The sequence below is a fragment of the Herpailurus yagouaroundi genome, unplaced genomic scaffold (assembly GCF_014898765.1).
Source record: "Herpailurus yagouaroundi ecotype Mexico unplaced genomic scaffold, PumYag 166, whole genome shotgun sequence".
Classification (NCBI taxonomy): Eukaryota; Metazoa; Chordata; class Mammalia; order Carnivora; family Felidae; genus Herpailurus; species Herpailurus yagouaroundi.
Window position 1 is genome coordinate 427,208 of NW_024412407.1, and position 20,027 is coordinate 447,234.

At 35.7% G+C, this 20,027-nt stretch overlaps 1 protein-coding gene across 1 annotated transcript; it reads left to right on the plus strand.

Moving 5' to 3' along the window:
• Window positions 1–8,558: 8,558 nt before the first annotated feature.
• LOC121038993 (olfactory receptor 9K2-like) lies at window positions 8,559–9,542 on the plus strand. Its single transcript, XM_040489012.1, has one exon. The coding sequence runs from the start codon at window positions 8,580–8,582 to the stop codon at window positions 9,540–9,542; it is 963 nt and encodes a 320-aa protein (XP_040344946.1). The 5' UTR covers window positions 8,559–8,579.
• The last annotated feature ends 10,485 nt before the right edge of the window (window positions 9,543–20,027 follow it).

The following is a 20,027-nucleotide window of genomic DNA, read 5'->3' on the forward strand; positions in this document are numbered from 1 at the left end:
AAAACTCTTAAACCTCTGAAACATAGAAAATGAATAAGGCAATACAGGCATAGACAGGCTGTCTGGACAGTTAAATATTTTTTCAAAATGATCTTAGGTGACAGCACATCTAAAGCTTTTATGGAAAATAATAACTTTAAACAGGAAAAGCAAATAAATCCTGAATAACACCCAGAGTTGTATTAGAACCAAAAATAAAAGAAAAATTAATAATAAACTAAGCTTCCCAAAACTTAGCCTGAACGTTGGACTATTCCTTTTTCTTACCCTTCAAGAAAAGAATAACCTGTGCAGGGAATGCTAAGTTATTTTAGAAATAACTAAGAACATGTACTAAAATGCAAATGGCGGGGCACCTGGGTGGCTCAGTCAGTTAAGTGGCCGACTTCAGCTCAGGTCATGATCTCGCGGTCTGTGAGTTCTAGCCCCGCATCGGGCTCTGTGCTGACAGATCAGAGCCTGGAACCTGCTTCGGATTCTGTGTCTCCCTCTCTCTGACCCTCCCCAGTTCATGCTCTGTCTCTCCCTGTCTCAAAAATAAACGTTAAAAAAAACATTAAAAAATAAAAAATAAAATAAATGCAAATGGCTATACAATAGAAAGCTTACGAAATATATATACATATACAAAATTTATTTTATGTTAAATAAGTAAAAATGTGAATCTTAATTAGTATCCCAAAAATTTCTTCTTCTTTTCACCAAGAGAAGAATATCTTTCACTGAAGGTTTCCCTATTTCTTCCAATCATATTTAAAAACGAAAACCATGGTCTATAAAGGCAAATTTAAAAATTCATTTTTATAATCGTATTTTTTCAATTGATACAAAAAATGGCCTTTTCTACTGACATGAAGAAAACAGGAAACTTAGCAACTTGAACACTGTGAGCTGTAGACTTCAGAAACTGTCTTGGAAACAATGACATATGACTCATTTATGCCTTAGCTTTCCTTTATTAGCATATCTACATACTATATTTATCTGTCCATTGCCTCTTTCACAGCAGACTCTCCCTCCCACATCCATGTCCAAAAAAAAAAAAAAAAAAAAAAAAAGGCTCTGGCAGGTAACTGTAAAAAATGTGTCCAAGCCTGGTTCCTGCACTCAATGATCTCCTCAGCTCCAATATATCACTAACAAGAATGTCTGTCTTGGAACAATAGTTATGAGTCTAACTACATACTGGGTAAGTGGATTTGACTTTAGTTTCTTGATTTCCGGCTTGGTCTGAGATATAGGTTAATGTAAAGACTTCTACCATACAAGTCTCTAAGTAGAGACTTTTCCTTCCTTATTGCTCATTGATGAGACTCTCTGGGAGCAGTCATCTATTTCTTACCACTGTACTTTCATGGAATGAGTTACATTGTTTTTTCAAACAGACTGAACACAATACTATCATGAAGTGAAAATTAACTGATTTTATTTGATTACAAATTATTTATTAGATCAATTTGTAAAGAAATGAAGCTATACAAGTTTGCCCTTGTAAGACTATACCAAGTAAGCAGAAATGCAAAAGTGAAACACAGGAATGTGGAAAAACAACATGCAAATGTTAACTAAACAAATATATATTATATGTGTGGTAAGTATAATAGAAGCTAAGTAGGAAGACAGCAGAGAGAAGGAGGGAAATAAGAGGATAAAACCTTGACTGACAAAAAACTCTCCAAAGAAGTTGATTCTAACATTCACATTATCGGTAAGATAAAATCCCTATAAATCTTTCCAAAATAAATATTAAATGCTTTAACTTGAAATATTATTTAGAAGTCTTATAAAATAATGAACTTTTCATTGCAAATGTAATTTTGGTGAGAAATGTATCAGATATATGTCAGTGGTCATGTTTTTAGAGGCTTTCAAAAAGAATTTATGCCTGTATTTAATGTTCACACTGTAATAGTTTTTCCAAATGTTCAAACATCACTCATCATCAGGGAAATACAAATCAAAAGCACAATGAGACACCACCTCACACCTGTCTGAATGACTAACATTAACAACTCAGGCAACAACAGATGTTGGCAACAATGCAGAGAAGAACACTTCTGCACTACTGGTGGGAATGAAAACTGGTGCAGCCAATCTGGAAACCAGTATGGAGTTTCCTCAAAAATTGAAAATAGAACTACCCTATGACCCAGCAATTGCACTACTATGTGTTTATCCGAGGGATACAGGTATGCTGTTTTGAAAGGGCACATGCACCCCAATGTTTATAGTAGCACTATCAACAATAGCCAAAGTATAGAAAGAGCCCAAATGTCCATTGATGGATGAATGGATAAAGAAGATGTGGTATGTATATACAATGGAGTATTACATGGCAATCAAAAAGAATGAAATCTTGCCATTTGCAACTACGTGGATGGAACTGGAGGGTATTATGCTAAGTGAAATTAGTCGGAGAAAGACAAAAATCATCTCGCCTCACTCGTATGAGGACTCAAAGAGACAAAACAGATGAACATAAGGGAAGGGAAACAAAAATAATATAAAAACAGGGAGGGGGACAAAACAGAAGAGACTCATAAATATGGAGAACAAACAGAGGGTTACTGGAGGGGTTGTGGGAGGGGGGATGGGCTAAATGGGTAAGGGGCATTAAGGAATCTACTCCTGAAATCATTGTGGCACTATATGCTAATTAATTTGGATATAAATTTTAAAAAATTAAATATAAATTTAAAAATAAGTTAATTTTAAAAATTAATTAATTAATTAATTAAAATAACTAAAAACTATTTACATCCATCCACTTCCCAGGCTAACACAGCAAACACCAGACTAAAACAGAAACTCCCAGTTTTTCTGTCCCCAAAAATATAGATCTCAAAAGACACATCAACTATACTGACTTTTCACACCACCAAAATTACACTACGGTTTTGTTTTGTTTCCTGCGGGTTTTTGGTCAGGTTTAGGGTTTTAAATTGCGAACAGTAAATTTCAGCTGCATGCTTTTATAAATTTGGCAAGTCAAAATAAATAATTTCTTCATGACTCCAAAAACATTTCCTTATGTACTTTTGTAGTCAATCCCTACTCCTTACCCACAGCCCTTGAAAAACCCACATTGTCCTATGGTTTTGTTTATTTGGTATTGTCACAGAACAAGAATCATATAGTTGGTAGCTTTTGAGTGACCCTTTTTTCACCTTGAATAATACTTTTAAGATTCATCCATGTACTTGTATATATCATTGGTTTATTCCTTCTTTGCTGGGGTAGTATGTCATTGCACAGATACACAGATTCACCAGTTGATGGAAATTATAAAACTTCAGGTTTCATATTTAGGAAGAAGTTGTTTTGAGTTGTCTTTTGTACTTCGTGAAACATGTAGGCTTCAGACTTTTGCTTAGAGAAGCCCATTTTTCTAGGACCAATTGTAGAAAAATAATGTGTTGTCATTGAATTCCCTTGGCACCTACTTCAAAAGTTTATTGAATAGGGGCATCTAGGTGACTCACTTAAGTGTCCAACTCCTGACCTGGGCTCAGGTCATGAGTTTGTGAGTTTGAGCCCCACATCGGGCTCTGCAAGATTAACGCAGAGCCTGCTTGGGATTCTCTCTACATCTCTCTCCACTCCTCCTCTGCTGACATTCTCTCTTTCCTTCTCTCAAAATAAATAAACAGATGTAAAAAACACAGAATCAAGAGTTATTTGAACATAGATAGACAGATAGGCTTATTTACACATATATATCAATATATATGTTTATTTTTGGACAGGTTATTTTGTCCCTTGATATATTTCTTTTTCATTTAACCAATGCAATATTCACTTAATTAATATGTTCCAATAACAGGTGTTTAATAATTTTACTCTATAAAAATTCACAAAAAATGACTAGATGTGTAAATACCTTAAATCCATTATTTTTTAAATACTAAAAGACATTTATATTTGTAATGTCAATAGACATTTCAGTGAGAGTTTACTATTCTTTATATATTGATATATTTTATTTGTTTCTTTTTGTTTAAGGGTTTTGGAGTGAAATTTATGAGATAGACACACCTATAATTTGTATTTTAATTTCTAAATTATAACTATGAGAGACTCATAAATACAGCTAGGAAATATTGCCTTTATGATCGTTCTTGGGTTTGTAACAATGGTCTTGTTTCTTTCTTAAATGTTTAGTAGTAAACACTAGTGGAGCCAATTACAAGAGAATCATTGTTCATGGGAAAATTGTTAATAAAAATTTAATTGTTTTAGTAGACATTTTAAAATGTATATTCCTCCTTCATACATCACCCTGATCTCTTCAATTTTTTTTTATTTTAACAAATCCTTAATTTTTGGTGAAAATATTGTTTATTATGCAGTTGAACCCTTGACCAGGAGTCGGGAACATAGAACTCCTATGTAGCCGAAAATCTGCATATAACTCATGACTCCCTAAAAATGAAACTGCTAATAGCTTACTGACAACCAGAGACTTACTAATAACCTAAACAGTTGATTAACATACATTTTGTGTGTTATATGTATTATATGCTGTTTTCTTACAGTTAAGTAAGCTAGAGAAAAGAAATAGTTATTAAGAAAATCATAAGGAAGGGACAGTACATCTACAGCACTGTACTGTATTTGTTGAAAAAAAAGATGTGCATGGAAGTGGACCCATGCAGCTCAAGTCCATGTTATTCAAGGGTCAACTGTATATATTTTTTAATATCAGGAGTATCTGTCTGTAGTGCTATCCCGTTTTCTTTCCTGAGACTTGTGACTTAATGTTGCTGTTTTTCCACTGTTATCTTGGTTAGGGTTTTATACATCTTACTAGTCTTTCTGAGAATCAATGTTAAGCCATGTGATCAGCTCACACCTGTCAGAATGGCTAAATGTGGGTGAGGATGCAGTTCTCCATGAAGGGGCCTTCATGCACTGTTGGTGGGAACGCACGCTGGTGCGGCCTCTATGGAAAAGAGTATGGAGTTCCCTCAAAGAGTTAAAAATAGAACTACACTCTGATCTGGCAGTCACACTACTGGGTATTTACTCAATAATACAAAAACATTAATTCAAAGGGATACACACACCCTATGTATATTGCAGCATTATTTACAACGGCCAAACTATGGAGTGGCCCAAGTGTCCATCGATAGATGAATGGATTAACAAGATGTGGTCTAAATATACAATGGAGTATTATTCAGCCATAAAAAAGAATGAGATCTTGCCATTTGCAATGACATCAACGGAGCTAGAGAGGATAATGGAGATAGCAAGATGACTCAGTCAGAGAAAGACAAATACCATATGATTTCACTTATATGTGAAATTAAGGAAACAAAAATAAATAGCAAAGGAAAAAGGAGAGAGACACAGAGAGAGAGAAACCAAGAAGCAAACTCTTAATTCCAGAGAACAAACTGATGGTTACCAGAGGGGAGGAGGGGGGTGACTGGAGAGATTCTGGAAATAAAGGAAGGGGATTAGAGAGTATACTTATCATGATAAACACTGAATAAGGTACACGATTGAAGAGTCACTATATTGTACTCCTGAGACTAATATGACATGTATGTTAACTATACTGGAATTAAAATTAAAAACTCAATAAGACATACTAAAATAGCCATGTTAAGCCATGTGAATATCCTATATTATCCACATGTTTCTATTTCATGATTTTTTATCTGTAAAATTTACTCTCATTTTTTTTGTTTGACTTGCTGTGTTCTCTTTCACTATATTAAAATTCAAGATTAATCCAGTTGTTCCTGTTTTTCTTGTTTATAGTCTTTACTTATATTGCTTTGTATATATCCCTCTAAGTACTTCTTTCACTGAATTGCAAAAGTTTACACATAACATAATGCACTATTTAGTTCAAATTTAGTCAAATTTTAATTTGAGTTCTTTTCAATCTATTGAGTTTTAGGGAGTATCTTTAATGTCCATGCCATTAGACCCTTCTCAACTAATTATCTAATAGTTAACTGATTTCTATATTAAGCTGACCATCATCAAAGAACACACACTGAATGATTTCAATCGTTGAATCTGCGGAGGGTTTCTTTATGTCCCATCAGACGAGAGAATGGCAGTAAGTGTTCTTATGTATTTTGAGCAATAGCATGTTTTTATTGCTAATGCCATCGTGGGCAGTTTAAGGAACTGGATTCTGGTACATTTGATCAATTGGATAGCGAGGCTCTACCACCTGTGCTTTCCCCTTGGAGATGTTGGAAAGTTCAGATGTCTCCTAATACTATGGTTCCTGGCACAGATTTTGTTCTACCAATGAGATCCACACAAACTCAGAATTTGGTAGAAAATTTCAACATTTTCTACCATGGAAATGTCACCTTAGGAAGGTTGTGGGTACATAGGGGCTATTTTCTGCAGCATTGTTGAGTCCCCAACTTCCTAGAGAGGCTATTTTCATGGATGAGGAAGCAGTGACATCTTTTTGCTTCCATGTGTCTGATCTCTGGACCAGAGTTAAAGTTCAGTATTTTTAAATTGTATCTCCAATGGTAGCCTATCTTTGTGAATCTTATTATATTGCTCTAAGGGTCATTATTAGAGTGTCACCCGGAAATTCCTCCAGCCTTTCCAAACTTCACAGGCCTCAATTCACCTTCATTAATAATTTCCAGTTTAAGATACTTAAACTATTTACTCTTCCTACACTTACCAAACTTTTACTAATGCTGCATTATAATGAAGGAAAGTGCCAGGCCCATATGTTTTGCTATGTACACACTAAAAAAAAATCCAGATAATTCTAGAAATAATTTTTAAATAAAAAAGATTTTCTAAAAGTAGAATTATAATTAAATTATGGAAATCTTCAGGAGAAAATGGCATCTGCATAATTATAATACGCTGTTTCATTAAATAGAGTATTATGTCTTTGTTTTTACTGTAGTCTTTTAGCCACACATAATTATTGAGGATTTTTAAATACAGATCATGATCTCTTATCCAATTTCATGCTAAGAATTCTTAGAATATTTTTTAAATTATCATTTCTTCCACTATATTTTCAAAATATTTAGTATTTACACATAAGAAAGCTTAGAATTAGCAAAACATTATCTGACTTTGTGACTTAGAGGGCATTTGTCATGGCATGAAACACATCGACATCAGGAAAAACAGGTCAATCATAATTTGGAGTTAACTTCTATCTTTTTTTAAAGCATAGCAAATGTAATTTATGATGATTTAATATATTCATTCGTTTTAAACTTAAATAGCACAAACTTTAAATCTGTTTCCTTATGCTTACCAATATCTATGCTATGATAATTACCAGAATGTCTTTCCTTGCCAATGAAGAAAATAAAGTCCAGAGAAATTTCCCAAAGGATACACACAACCAGAGAAGAAAAGCTCCTCATATATGGACTATTATTAGATAATTTGCTTATGTCTGAGGTTACTGCAGTCCTCATGGACAACAGCCCTTGAGCCTGCACTTCTGTCTCCATAATTGACTTTATGATTGCTCCTCTCCCAATGGAATCCATCACAGAGGATGAACAAAACCTCAATGTGGAAAAATCCTGCAGAAAGGTATCAGAAGTAAAGTAAGTACTGTTGATATTCTACCAAGTGATCATGGACTCTGGAGACCGAAGGTTGTTATGGTCCTCAAATATCCATGGATATCCCATTGTCCTTATTTTAAGATATGTAAGGCATAATAGAATATAAGACAGGTATTCCTTAAGTATACTTACCCTGACTAAAAAGTGAGAGCTCTTGAATTGATGCAGGTTTGATAAAAAGTTATTCATTGTCATGTAAGGACTGGAATGGTTATCAGCTTCTTTCTCTACTTCAAAGATAATGGTTAGGTTAATATGTAATATATTAAATCACACAACTAGTAATGGAAAGAAAATATATATAATGAGGCAATAAAAATGCATCTATTTGGGAGGAATATCCTTGACCTGAGAAAATGAACACAGGTTTGGAAAGAGCGTTAGAAAATGATATCTAGGTTTAGTGATTGTTTTGATGTTATTAATTTTAATTACCAACAACTTATCACCTTTTATTCTATTTTTGGAGATGGCACAGTAACAATGGAAACCAAATAGTAGTGGTGAAAGAAGGTAAAAATGTATCTAAATATATTACTGTCTTTTAATGATTCAGGAAGTGACAGGCAATCATGATGGCTATGGCACTATCATACAGATTATATGTATACCCTGCATTTTAGGTTATATTCTTACTTTAGTTAAAGACAACTATTTAATGATAAATATATTAGGAATAGAAATTCAAAATGTCACTAACATTAGACAATATGTTATGTTACTTTCTTGGTGAATACTCAGCAAAAAAATGATCTAAAATGCAATAACCCATTAACTTCTTTCACTGCTTAATAAAATAACAGTTTTATGGACTTCATATTATCTAGTTCAAATTCCTGATTCTTCATGACATTAACATGGCTTTATATGCAATATTTAATTAAGATATAACTAATTTATTCTACACGTAAGAAATTATTTGTGTCACTAGAAACCAAGCACGGGTTTCATTTCTTTGCTTTTCCTTGTGCCTCTCAGCAGGTTTCTGCCATGGGTGACAGAGGAACAAACAATCACTCTGAAGTGACTGACTTCATCCTGGTAGGCTTCAGGGTCAGCTCTGAGCTCCACATTCTCCTCTTCCTGATCTTTCTGCTTGTGTATGCCATGATCCTTCTGGGTAATGTTGGGATGATGACCATTATTATGACTGATCCCCGGCTGAACACACCCATGTATTTCTTCCTAGGCAACCTGTCCTTCATTGATCTCTTCTATTCGTCTGTTATTGCACCCAAGGCCATGATCAACTTCTGGTCTGAGAGCAAGTCCATCTCTTTTGCAGGCTGTGTGACCCAATTCTGTCTCTTTACCCTCTTCATCGTGTCAGAGGGATTTCTCCTGGCAGCCATGGCCTATGACCGCTTCATTGCCATCTGCAACCCACTCCTCTACTCTGTCCAGATGTCAGCACGTCTCTGCATGCAGTTGGTGGCTGGTTCCTATTTATGCGGCTGCATCAGCTCGGTTCTTCAGACAAGCATGACATTTACTCTGTCCTTTTGTGGTTCTCGGGCCATTGACCACTTTTACTGTGACACTCGCCCACTTGAGAGGATATCTTGCTCTGACCTCTTCATCTCTAGAATCATTTCCTTTTCCTTATGCAGCATCATCATCTTGCCTACCATCATAGTTATTATTATTTCTTACTTGTATATTGTGTCCACAGTTCTCAAGATACGCTCCTCTGAGGGACGTAAGAAAGCGTTCTCCACTTGCAGTTCACACCTGGGAGTCGTGAGTGTGCTGTACGGTGCTGTGTTTTTTATGTATCTCACTCCTGACAGATTTCCTGAGCTGAGTAAAGTGGCCTCGTTGTGTTACACCCTAGTCACTCCCATGCTGAATCCTTTGATTTACTCTCTAAGAAACAAAGATGTCAAAGAAGCTTTGAGAAAGAGTCTGGGGAAAAAAATATTTTTGTTTAATTCTATCTTAACAGTGACATAACTGAAAGGCACCGATATTATGACAATCTGGGGAGGCATTGAAGCGAAGAATGCAAACAATGAGGTTGAAATATTTAATTTTAGAAAGTTTATTTATTTGAATCCCATGTACTTATAGCTGAAGAATACATTTGGTCTATATTTGTCTAGCTGTTAATTTTGGGGTGGAATGGCTTTCTTCATACTTCATCTTCATTTGAGTAAAGACAATGGTTGCCAAGTAATTTGAATTTAGGGAAAATATATTCCAAGTTTGCCGCTGGCTCCCTAAGGGATGTATTGTCTATCTTGAGTCAATAACAAATGTTATTTAACGTACACAATTGGTAGATGTAACAAAATATGATATAATAAGACAGATCAAAGTATCAGCTTTACTGAAGAAACCTTTTTCAGTGCTGAACGAGAAAAACGGATACTCTATAGAGTGTACAGTGTCCTAAGGGTGACATGTGAGTCGCTCAATTGTCCAGCGACTGAATGATTCACACTCTTAGTTAATGGTTTCTCTGGCTTAGATCAGTTGTTTTTGCAAATCCTCCCTTTCACAAAACTACTGTAATGAAATTGAACCAAAATAAAGATAATGCATTTTTGTTATATATGGCTTAGTGAAAATTAATTCATCTCATTGGTAATTTTGAATTTTGATGCACCCTTGTCCTGTGAAATTTCCATGTATAAATAACTTCAGTGCTTAGCTCACTGTGAAATCAGGGGGAAATAGCTATAGAGAACTAAGCTGCTATATGTTAGTCCGGTGAAAAAGGGATTTATGGAAAATACAAAGAAAGGGTAGTCTCTAAAGGTGAGTGGTCCTATGGTCACAGAACACTTCCTAAGCACATTTGAAACAAATAGCATTAAGCCAAATGAAATAAATAGCTTTCTGTGCAAAAGGAGAGTTAAGTATATGGTGAGCTTCATGAAGTTTGTAAGTGATTTGTAATGCACAAGACAAAGTGAGGGATGACACTTCAAAGGAAATTCGTGGAAATCATGCAGACATATTTTTCATGCTAAGGAAGCTGACCTTTATTCTGTATACGGGGGTAAGCATTGAGGATTTTTAGAAAGACAGTGTTGTATTCAAATTAGCATTTTACAAAAATCATATCATTACCTTTGAGGAAGATAAATACTCATAGGGAGAAGACGGTAATCCCAGAAAGTGTGTGGTCATCAAGAGGTTATGGTGGCTTTAATGGATGGAGTCTTATGAGACAGCAAAGAAAGAGATGACCTTTAGAATGGAAGGTAAAGTAAGCTGAATACTGATTGCTGGTTGATAACATGAGAATGACCTAGAAGTGAATAATGACTCTAATGTTTGAGCATCTGTGCTGGAGAAATGCTACCTCATAATGAGGAAGGAAATATAAGGGTAAGAATAGTTCATCAGTAAGAGTTAAGAAAATAAGTTCAGGTGTCAGAGCTTTCAAATTCTGTTTTTGCCTCTATAGCTTCGGGTAAGTTACATAGTATCTCCGCATTGTTATTTCCTCCTGAAAAATGGGGTGTATAAGAGAATCTCCACCATAGAGTCACTTGAATGATTGAATTATGTAAATTTCATATGTTTGTTAAATCCACATCAGATTTGTCCTTTCTTCCTGCTCTCAACATTATTCCTGTTACGTCTGAGAGAGGAAGACACTAACTTTCTCTGCCCCCATGAAGTGTCCCCAGCTCTCCAAGTGTATCTGCTTCCATTTCCATAGGCAGAGCTTGAGAAACGCTTACTACTTCATCATTTCAGAATAACCTTTCTTTACCTTTCTCTCTGCAGAAAACTAGTGGAAAAGATTGTAAAATGATCAAAAAGGCAACAGAGGTCCAAATTATTTTTTTCTATTTAGTACTATTTTTTTATGTACATTTTAGCTAGCCAACATATAGGGCAATATTGGTTTCAGGAGTAGAATTCAGTGACTCATTTACATACAACACCCAGTGCTCATCACAAGTGCCCTCCTTAATACCCATCACCCATCTAGCCCATCCCCCAATTAAATGCAAAATAGTATCTAATCATCAAATGTTTTATCTAGTCATCTCTCTACCCATGTCTTTCTCTAAGAATCCTCTCTTATACTTTAACAAATGTCATCTCTTTCACCCACATTTTAAAAACTGCAGATTACTAGGGAAAATACGGGATTCACGGGGTAGAAAAACTACGATTTTCAAATAAGTGGTCACTGTGCTAAGGTTGTGTCTTGTCTCTCCTGAGATGAAGCAGAAACATGTTTAGGTTGAAAGAGGCATAGTTTACTAAGCCTCCTTAGGGAATAAAATGCAGATGCCCTCAGGCAGTACTCCAGATAAACCTGAAATGAGAGAGGCTCCTAACTTTTTAAATCTTCATCAATTGATATTAGTAATCCTTTATCAAACTGAGAAAAAAAGACCCTAATCATAGTGCTAACTGCCATGGCAGAACAATGTTCCTCTATATTCACTATGTGCTACTCTGCCACAACCACCATTGGACACACACATGCACATATATACAAACATTAACGTGGTCTTTCTGTCTCTTTCTCTCTGTCTTTGTCTCTGTTTCTGCCTCTCTCTCTCTCTCTCTCTCTCTCTCTCACGCACACACACAATCTCACACACACACACACACACACACACACTCACACCAGGTTATCTTTGAAAGGAACACCAATCACTGAACCTAGAACAATATATGTCCAATGTCATGCAGCTGACTCAGAAAAGAATCCACAGGCTGATGTAGAAGCTAACAGACCTCACCATGACAAGACATGCACAATAATTCTTCAGTTCTGACCTTTTCCCTTTTCCTGATGTCAAGAAATTTCTGTGTTGCTATAGGAATTGCATACACCTGCAGTCAGGTGTTATCTGTTCTCACTCCTATTAGGAAATTACTCCTCTCCTTTTTTTGATTCAAAAAGGATTCATGTACCGTACAATGTAAGTTCTTAAAGCAGGGATATATTGAATAATAATGATAATAATAGCTAGCATATTAATATAAATGTATCAAAATAGATGCAGAAATGCATAAACATATATGTATATGTAATTCTTTGAATATGATATATGCATTACAGGACCACTTATAAACGTATCATTGTAGTACAAGTCATGTACAAAAGCATTTAATAACATACAACTAATATTTTAATTTTGAGATTACATGATTTTTTATTAAGGTTTTTATTTTAATTCCAGTAGAGTTAACATACAGTGTTATATTTGTTTCAGGTGTACAATATGGTGATTCAACACTTCCATACATCATTGTCAGTGCTCATCATGATAAGTGTACTCTTAAGCCCTTTCACCTGTTTTACCCACCTTGTTATCTAAAACTTTATGCACATAAGGGACATCTTCAAACTCATCTAATGACTTCCCATTAAATGTGTCATATAGCTGACTGCATTGCCAGTAACTAATAAAGCTTTCTTAATTTAAATAATAGTGTTAATGGTAGTGAAACCTCATTCCACAGCTGCTATACTAACGATCATAGTAAAAGGTTTGAGCCTACTTTTATCATTGAGATTTTTTATATAATAAATATTTTCTATGCCTTCAGTAGTTTCCTGTTTTTAGGCCAACATTAAAACTTCAATCCAAAAGAAAAAGAGAGAGAGAGAGAGTGAGAGAGAAAGAAAGAAACATCTCTGAATCATTGCTCTAAAATGCAACTCCTTCAATCTAAAAAATAAGATCTGCCCAATTCTTTCTTCAACCACTGTATTGAGAAGTAGTTGTAAAATAAACTGTATTCATTCAAAGTATACAATTCTGAATTTTGGCAGTTTTATGCATCAGTGAAACCCTCACTAGATTAAGATTCCAAACTGTTATTTCAAAGGTTTTTTTTTTATTATTTATTTAAGTAATCTCTACACCCTGTATAGGGTTCAAACTGATGACCTGGAATCAGAAATCACCTGCTCATCCAACGGGACCAACCAGGAACCCCAAGATACAGAAGTTTTCTATCACCTCAGAAAGATTTATCATGCCCCTATTTAAGTCATGCCTCCTTCCAATCCCATTCCCAGATAACCAGTGATCTGATTTGTTTTTGTTTTTGTTTTTTTTGCACATCCATCTATTTATCTACCTATTTAACCTGCATGTGATATGCCCTTTTTCCTGGAAGGCTTCTTTAAGTGAGCGAAATGAATTTGAATTTATTCCTTTTGTCATGTGTAGAAGTAAATCACTCTTTATTGGCCAGTAGCATTCCATCTTTAGTTGCATATATACACCAAATTTTGTTTATGCACTCTTAAATTGATGGGCAATTGATTAGATATTGTGAATAAAGCCAATATGAACATTCACATGGCATGTATTTGAACCAGGGCCTACTCTGTCTCCCCCCCCTCCCAGCCCAGCATGATAGGAAGCACACAGGCAAGTGCAGACTCTTCTTCCCCTAGATCCCAGTCAAGGGCTACCCTATCACCTTGAGAGTGGCAGGCTGAAAACATTTCTTACCCCTTCCAGCTCCATGCTACAGAAGCTCCACTCAAGGCAATAGTAGCTAAAAGGTCTAGAGATCTCTACCTCTACCCAGCATCTATTCATAAGATAGAAGGTCTACCCCAAGCATGATAGGCCAAGAATTATAGGGCTCAACTTCAACTGAGTCAGTTCAAAGGATAGAGGTTTTTTGCCAAGAGAGATAAGCTTAGAAGACCATAGGTTACTGACCTCAGCGGAAACCTGCTCATAAACCAGGGTGTCACTGTGACAGAACTGGTCATGCTCCTGTTCCAGTTCCAGAACAGTTGAACACAGGTTTTACCTGCAATGAAAGGCAGGCAGTATTAACAGAGGCTCCAAACTCTCCTCAAGTGAACTGACTTTATTTTGAGCAAAGTGTGGGAAAATTCTAGCCCAAGTGACTCTCAAACACAATGCACATTTGGTGATAAGACATTAAGAGGAGGCTGGTAGCTCCATGAGACCAAAAATCTAAGTGTAGACCAACTAGATGTATATTAGAGAGAACCAGGGAAGGAGACAGCTAAGAAGGCCCTTCTGGGATTGGAGCAAACCTCAAAGACTGGCTTTAAAGATTATCCTTCCAGAGGGGGCCAAAACAATCAGATCACACAGTGGAGAAATAGATGTCCCACAATGTTTTCAAAACAACAGAACAAGAAAATTTGTGGAGTCTCTGTGCTCAGTGGGAAACCTACAGTGGCACATCACTCAACAAAATGTTCACGGGAGGACACAGCCAAAGCTTACCTTATAAATCCACTGTCATCCAAGAGGACACACAAGCCTAAGCTTGTGCCTCTGGAAAGGGACACAAAGGGTTTCTCAGAGCAAACAGGTTAGAATAATACAGTCAAAAAGCCAAAACAAAAAAACAACAAAAATACAAAAATTATTTCCAAAACACATTCGGGAGTTTAAAGGTACAATAACTGAAAAATGTTATATAGTGTACTGTTTTCAGATTGGCTTCTTACACTTAATCACATGCATTTACAGCTGCTTCATATCCTTCCACAACATGAGAGTTATCTCATTTTTTAATTTTTTTTTACTTTATTTTGTTTTATTTTTCAGAGAGAGATACAGAGAGAAAGAACAACTGGAGAGAGGGACAGAGGGAGAGAGAGAGAGAAACGTAAACAACCCAGTGTAGATCCCAACCCAGCTTGGAGCCTGACACCAGGCTCAATCCCAGGACCCTGGATTCATGACCTGAGTCAAAATCAGGAGTTGGATGCTTAAACCAAGTAAGCCACCCAGGCGTCCCTTAGCTCATTTCCTTTTAGTGCTGAATATTGTTCCATTGTCTGGATGTATCACAGTCTATTATTCATTCACCTGCCGAAGGATATTTTGGTTATTTCCATGTTTTTGCAATTATGAATAAAGCTGCTAGACACATTCATGTGCAGGATCTTGCGTGGACGTGAGAGATTTCAACTTGATTGGGTAAATATCAAGGAGCACAACTACTGGATTGTATAGTAAGAGGATTTTTAGTTTTGCATGAAATCGAAAAACTGTCTTCCAAAGTGGCTATACCATTTTGCATTCACCATAGCAATGACTGAGGATTACTGTTCCTCCATATCCTTGCCAGCATTTGGTAGAGTCTGTGGTTTCTATTGTGGCCATTCTAATAGGGGTGTAGTAGTAATAGTATACTGTTCTTTCTTTTTGTTTCTTTTTTATTTAAGACTTTACATTTTAGAGAAGTTTAAGGTACAGAGATATTTACCTGATATCCCTTGCCCCCACAGATACATACCTTCCTCCATTGCCAACATTCCCCACCAGATTGATATGTGATAAACCTATGGTCACACCTATCATCATCCAAAATCCAGTTTATTTAAGGTTTCACCCTAGGTATAGTATATTTTATGGTTTGGACAAATATAAATGACATGTATCCATAATGATGGAGCCATACAATCTTTTGCCCTAAAACTCTTTTCTACCCCGCTGTTCATCCCTTCCTCCACCCACAGCCCTAGCAACCACTTATCTTTTTCCTCACTCTATAGTTCTGGCTCTTCCAGAAGGCCATATTTGGACTCATACATAGGTATTCTTTTCAGAGTGGCTTCTTTCATTCAGTAATAAGTATTTAAGATTCCTCCTGGTCTTTTCACAGCTTGATAGTTCAATGTGGGGTTTTTTGCACTAAATAATGTTTTGTTGCCTGAATATACCATGGTTTATTTATCCAGTCACTTGCTGAAGGAAATCTTGGTTGTTTCCAAATTTTGGCAACTATGAATAAACCTGCCATAAATTTCCATGTGCTGATTTTGGTATGGACATACATTTTCACCTCCTTTGGGTAAATACCAAGCAGCATAATTGCTAGATCATAATTGCTAGAGTGTGTTTAGTTTTGTGAGAAACTGCCAAACTGTCTTCCAAAGTGGTTGTACCATTTTGCATTACCCACTAGTGATGCTTAAGTGTTCCTGTCGCTCCACATGCAATGATTTGATGTTGTCAATATTCTGCATTTTGGTTATTCTGATAGGTGCATAGTGGTATCCCATTGTTGTTTTACATGACATTCCCTCATTGTATATGGTATGGAACACATTTTCATATGTTTATCTGCCTCCTGCATATCTTCCTTGATGAGGTGTCTATTAAGGTCATTGGTCCATTTTTAGTAAGGTTTTTTCCTACACTTGAGTATTTTTTTTTAATTTTTTTTTTCAACGTTTATTTATTTTTGGGACAGAGAGAGACAGAGCATGAACAGGGGAGGGGCAGAGAGAGAGGGAGACACAGAATCGGAAACAGGCTCCAGGCTCTGAGCCATCAGCCCAGAGCCCGACGCGGGGCTCGAACTCACGGACCGCGAGATCGTGACCTGGCTGAAGTCGGACGCTTAACCGACTGCGCCACCCAGGCGCCCCCCTACACTTGAGTATTAAGTGTTCTTTGCATATATTGGATATCTTCTACTAGATATATCTTTTGTACATAATTTCCCTGAGGCTATGTCTTTTCTTCTTAATTGTTAAAAGTGTGCCTCAGAGGGCAGAAGTTTTTAATTTTAGTGAAGTTCAACTTATCAGTTATGCTTTTCATGGATTATGCCCTGGTGTTGTATATAAAAATGCATCACCAAACACAAAGTCATCTAGATTTCTCCCATGTTATCTTCTAAGGGTTTTGTAACTGTGTGTTTTACACTTAAGTTTATGACTCCTTTGAATTAATTTTTGTGAATGTTGTAAAGTCTATGTCTATGCTCACATTTTTGCATGTGGATGTCCACGTATTCCAGCACTCTTTATTGAACATCCTGTCTTTTCATCATTGTATTATCTTTGCTTTGCTCCTATCGATGTGTCTCTATTTCTAGTTTCTCTATTCTACGCAATTGATCTATTTGTTTATTCTTTCACCAATACCACAGTGTCTGGATTACTGTAGCTGTATTGTTGTGTATAACTGATGTTGTGTAGTATCATTCCTCCCATTCTGCTCTTCTCTTTCAATATTGTGTTGGCTATTCTGGCTTGTTACTTTTTCATATAACTTCATTTTAATATGTTATTTGTCAATAACAAAAAATTACTTGCTAAAAGTTTGATTGGGATTGCATTGAATGTATAGAGCAAGTTGGGAAGAAATGATATCTTGACAATATCATCTTCCTCTCCATGAACATTCAATGCTTCTCCATTTATATAGGTCTTCTTTGTTTTTTTCCATTTGAATTTTATACCTTTCCTCCTAGAGATCTTATACTTATTTTGTGAGATTTATACCTAAGTATTTTATCAGGGAAAGTGATAACATAAATAGCATTGTGTTTTTAATTCTAAATTCTACCTGCTCATTGCATAAATTCTAATTGCTCATGTAGAAAGCAATTAACTTTTGAATAGTAACCATGTATCCTGCAACACTTCTTTATTTCCTATTAGTTTTAGGAGGGTGTTCGGGCAATTCTTTCAGATTTTCTACAGTCACCTGTGAACAAAGATTGATTTATTCTTCCTTTCATTGTGTATAATGCTTTATAGTATTTTGCTAGGGCTGCCATAATAAAATACCACAGACGGGGTGCCCTAACTGCCAAATTTTTTTCTCCCAGTTCTGAAGACTGGAAGCTCAGAATCAGGGTGCCGTAAGTAAACATCTGAGGCTCCTGTCCTTGACTTGCAGATGTCTGCCCTCTTGCTCCCTCTTCACATGGTCGTCTCTGAGTGCATATGCACCTCTAGCATCTCTCTGTGTGTCCTAATATTTCCTTATAAACACACCAGCCACACTGTATTAGAACCCAGCTGTAACAGCCTTATTTAGATTACTTCCTTGAAGGCTCAGTCTTCAAACATACTCACATACCGAGGTACTATGGGGTTAGGGTTTCAACATGTGAGTTTGGAGAGACATCATTCATCCCATTATACTTTCATTTCTTCTTTTTCTATGACATTACCTAAAACATCCAAAACGGCACTGAAGAGATGTGCTGAGGGAGGACGTTCTTGCCTAATGCCTATCTTAGTGCGAAAGCTTCTACTTCATCACCATTAAATATAATCTCACCTGTAGGCTTTTATAGATGTTCTTTTTCAAGTTAAAGAAATGCCCCTCTACTCCTAGTTTGCTGAGAGTTCCTTAACTTTTTATCCGTTGGTACCATCACCAGACACATCATATAAGACCAAAAATGGTGAGACACACCTCCTTGGTGTACTCCCCTCACACTAAGCAGGTAATTAGTTCTGTGTGTCTAACCTACAATTTTTCAAATCACCTTTCTTTCAATCACGTTGGTATACTTCAAGCCCACATCAACAACATGATTGATACAGTAGTATACTGACTCCAATCTTATTCCCTTTAAATAGATCTTCAATACAACATAAAGACTTTCTCTGATTGCCGGGACACACTGTCAGGCACCCCACTTTGAAATCTGTATGTTTATCTTTGGCATAGAAATCTGTGGATCTGGATTGCTTGTGCACACAAGGATGTGATTCTCACACTGAATTGTAAGCTCCCTAAAGAATAACGTTATTTATACCTGAGCCTACCACAAGATATATTACACTGTCAATAAATTAATCAAATATATAAATATTCATAGGCATAGATGAGTAAATTTTGGACAACAAGCTATGTTAATGCTAAACTTGCTCTATACCTTTATTAAATATTCTTCACAATAATTAACCCAGGAAAACAATGCATGATAACCCAAATTGAGGCAATGATTGCTCAAAAATATTTGCAGGTCTCTATCTATAATTTTGGTTCTTTATTTTAGGATTTAACAACTAGCAATGTCTCAGAACACTCTACAATGTCAGATCATTTGATATAAAAATTTCCAAATTAATCATTATAGCAAGGATTACTCATTATTTGTTTTTATTATTATTACTTCCTCTTGATATAAAACATATCAGATATTTGATTCAAAATGAAAATTCAATAACTACATAACATGCTAAAACAAAGTAGTTATATAAATGGAAAACATTATTTTTTTAAAATAAGTTGAACATTCTTGTCAATATTAGTGATTATGTTATGTAGCAAGGAGACCTTCCAAAACAAAGAGGTCACAAAACATTGTTTATACACTATATTAACTATAAAATTTGTGCTCAGCAGCAAGCCATTAAGCAAATACAAATCAATTCTGTGAAACAGAATGTTATTTGAGATAGTGGGAAGGTTTATCATGAAAAATGCTTCTCTAATATCCAGGACATCTCCAATATCTGAGACACTCAAGATGAACAATGTTCCAGGTACCTCACCAGAAAAAAGCTTCTGATAATATATTTATGATGTTTAATGGAATAACTTTCATTAATGGATACAAGGAGTATGAAAGAAATAACCACAAAATCAATGGAGGAAAAAAATAATAATCAAATTTTAGGATTTTTCTTCTCTAGAAGTTTTTTTAGAGCTTCTTTGACATCTTTGTTTCTCAGGGAGTAAATCAAAGGATTCA

Bases quoted from the DNA above. Each gene is read 5' to 3' on its own strand.
- LOC121038993 (XM_040489012.1), top strand. From the start codon at position 8,580: ATGGGTGACAGAGGAACAAACAATCACTCTGAAGTGACTGACTTCATC.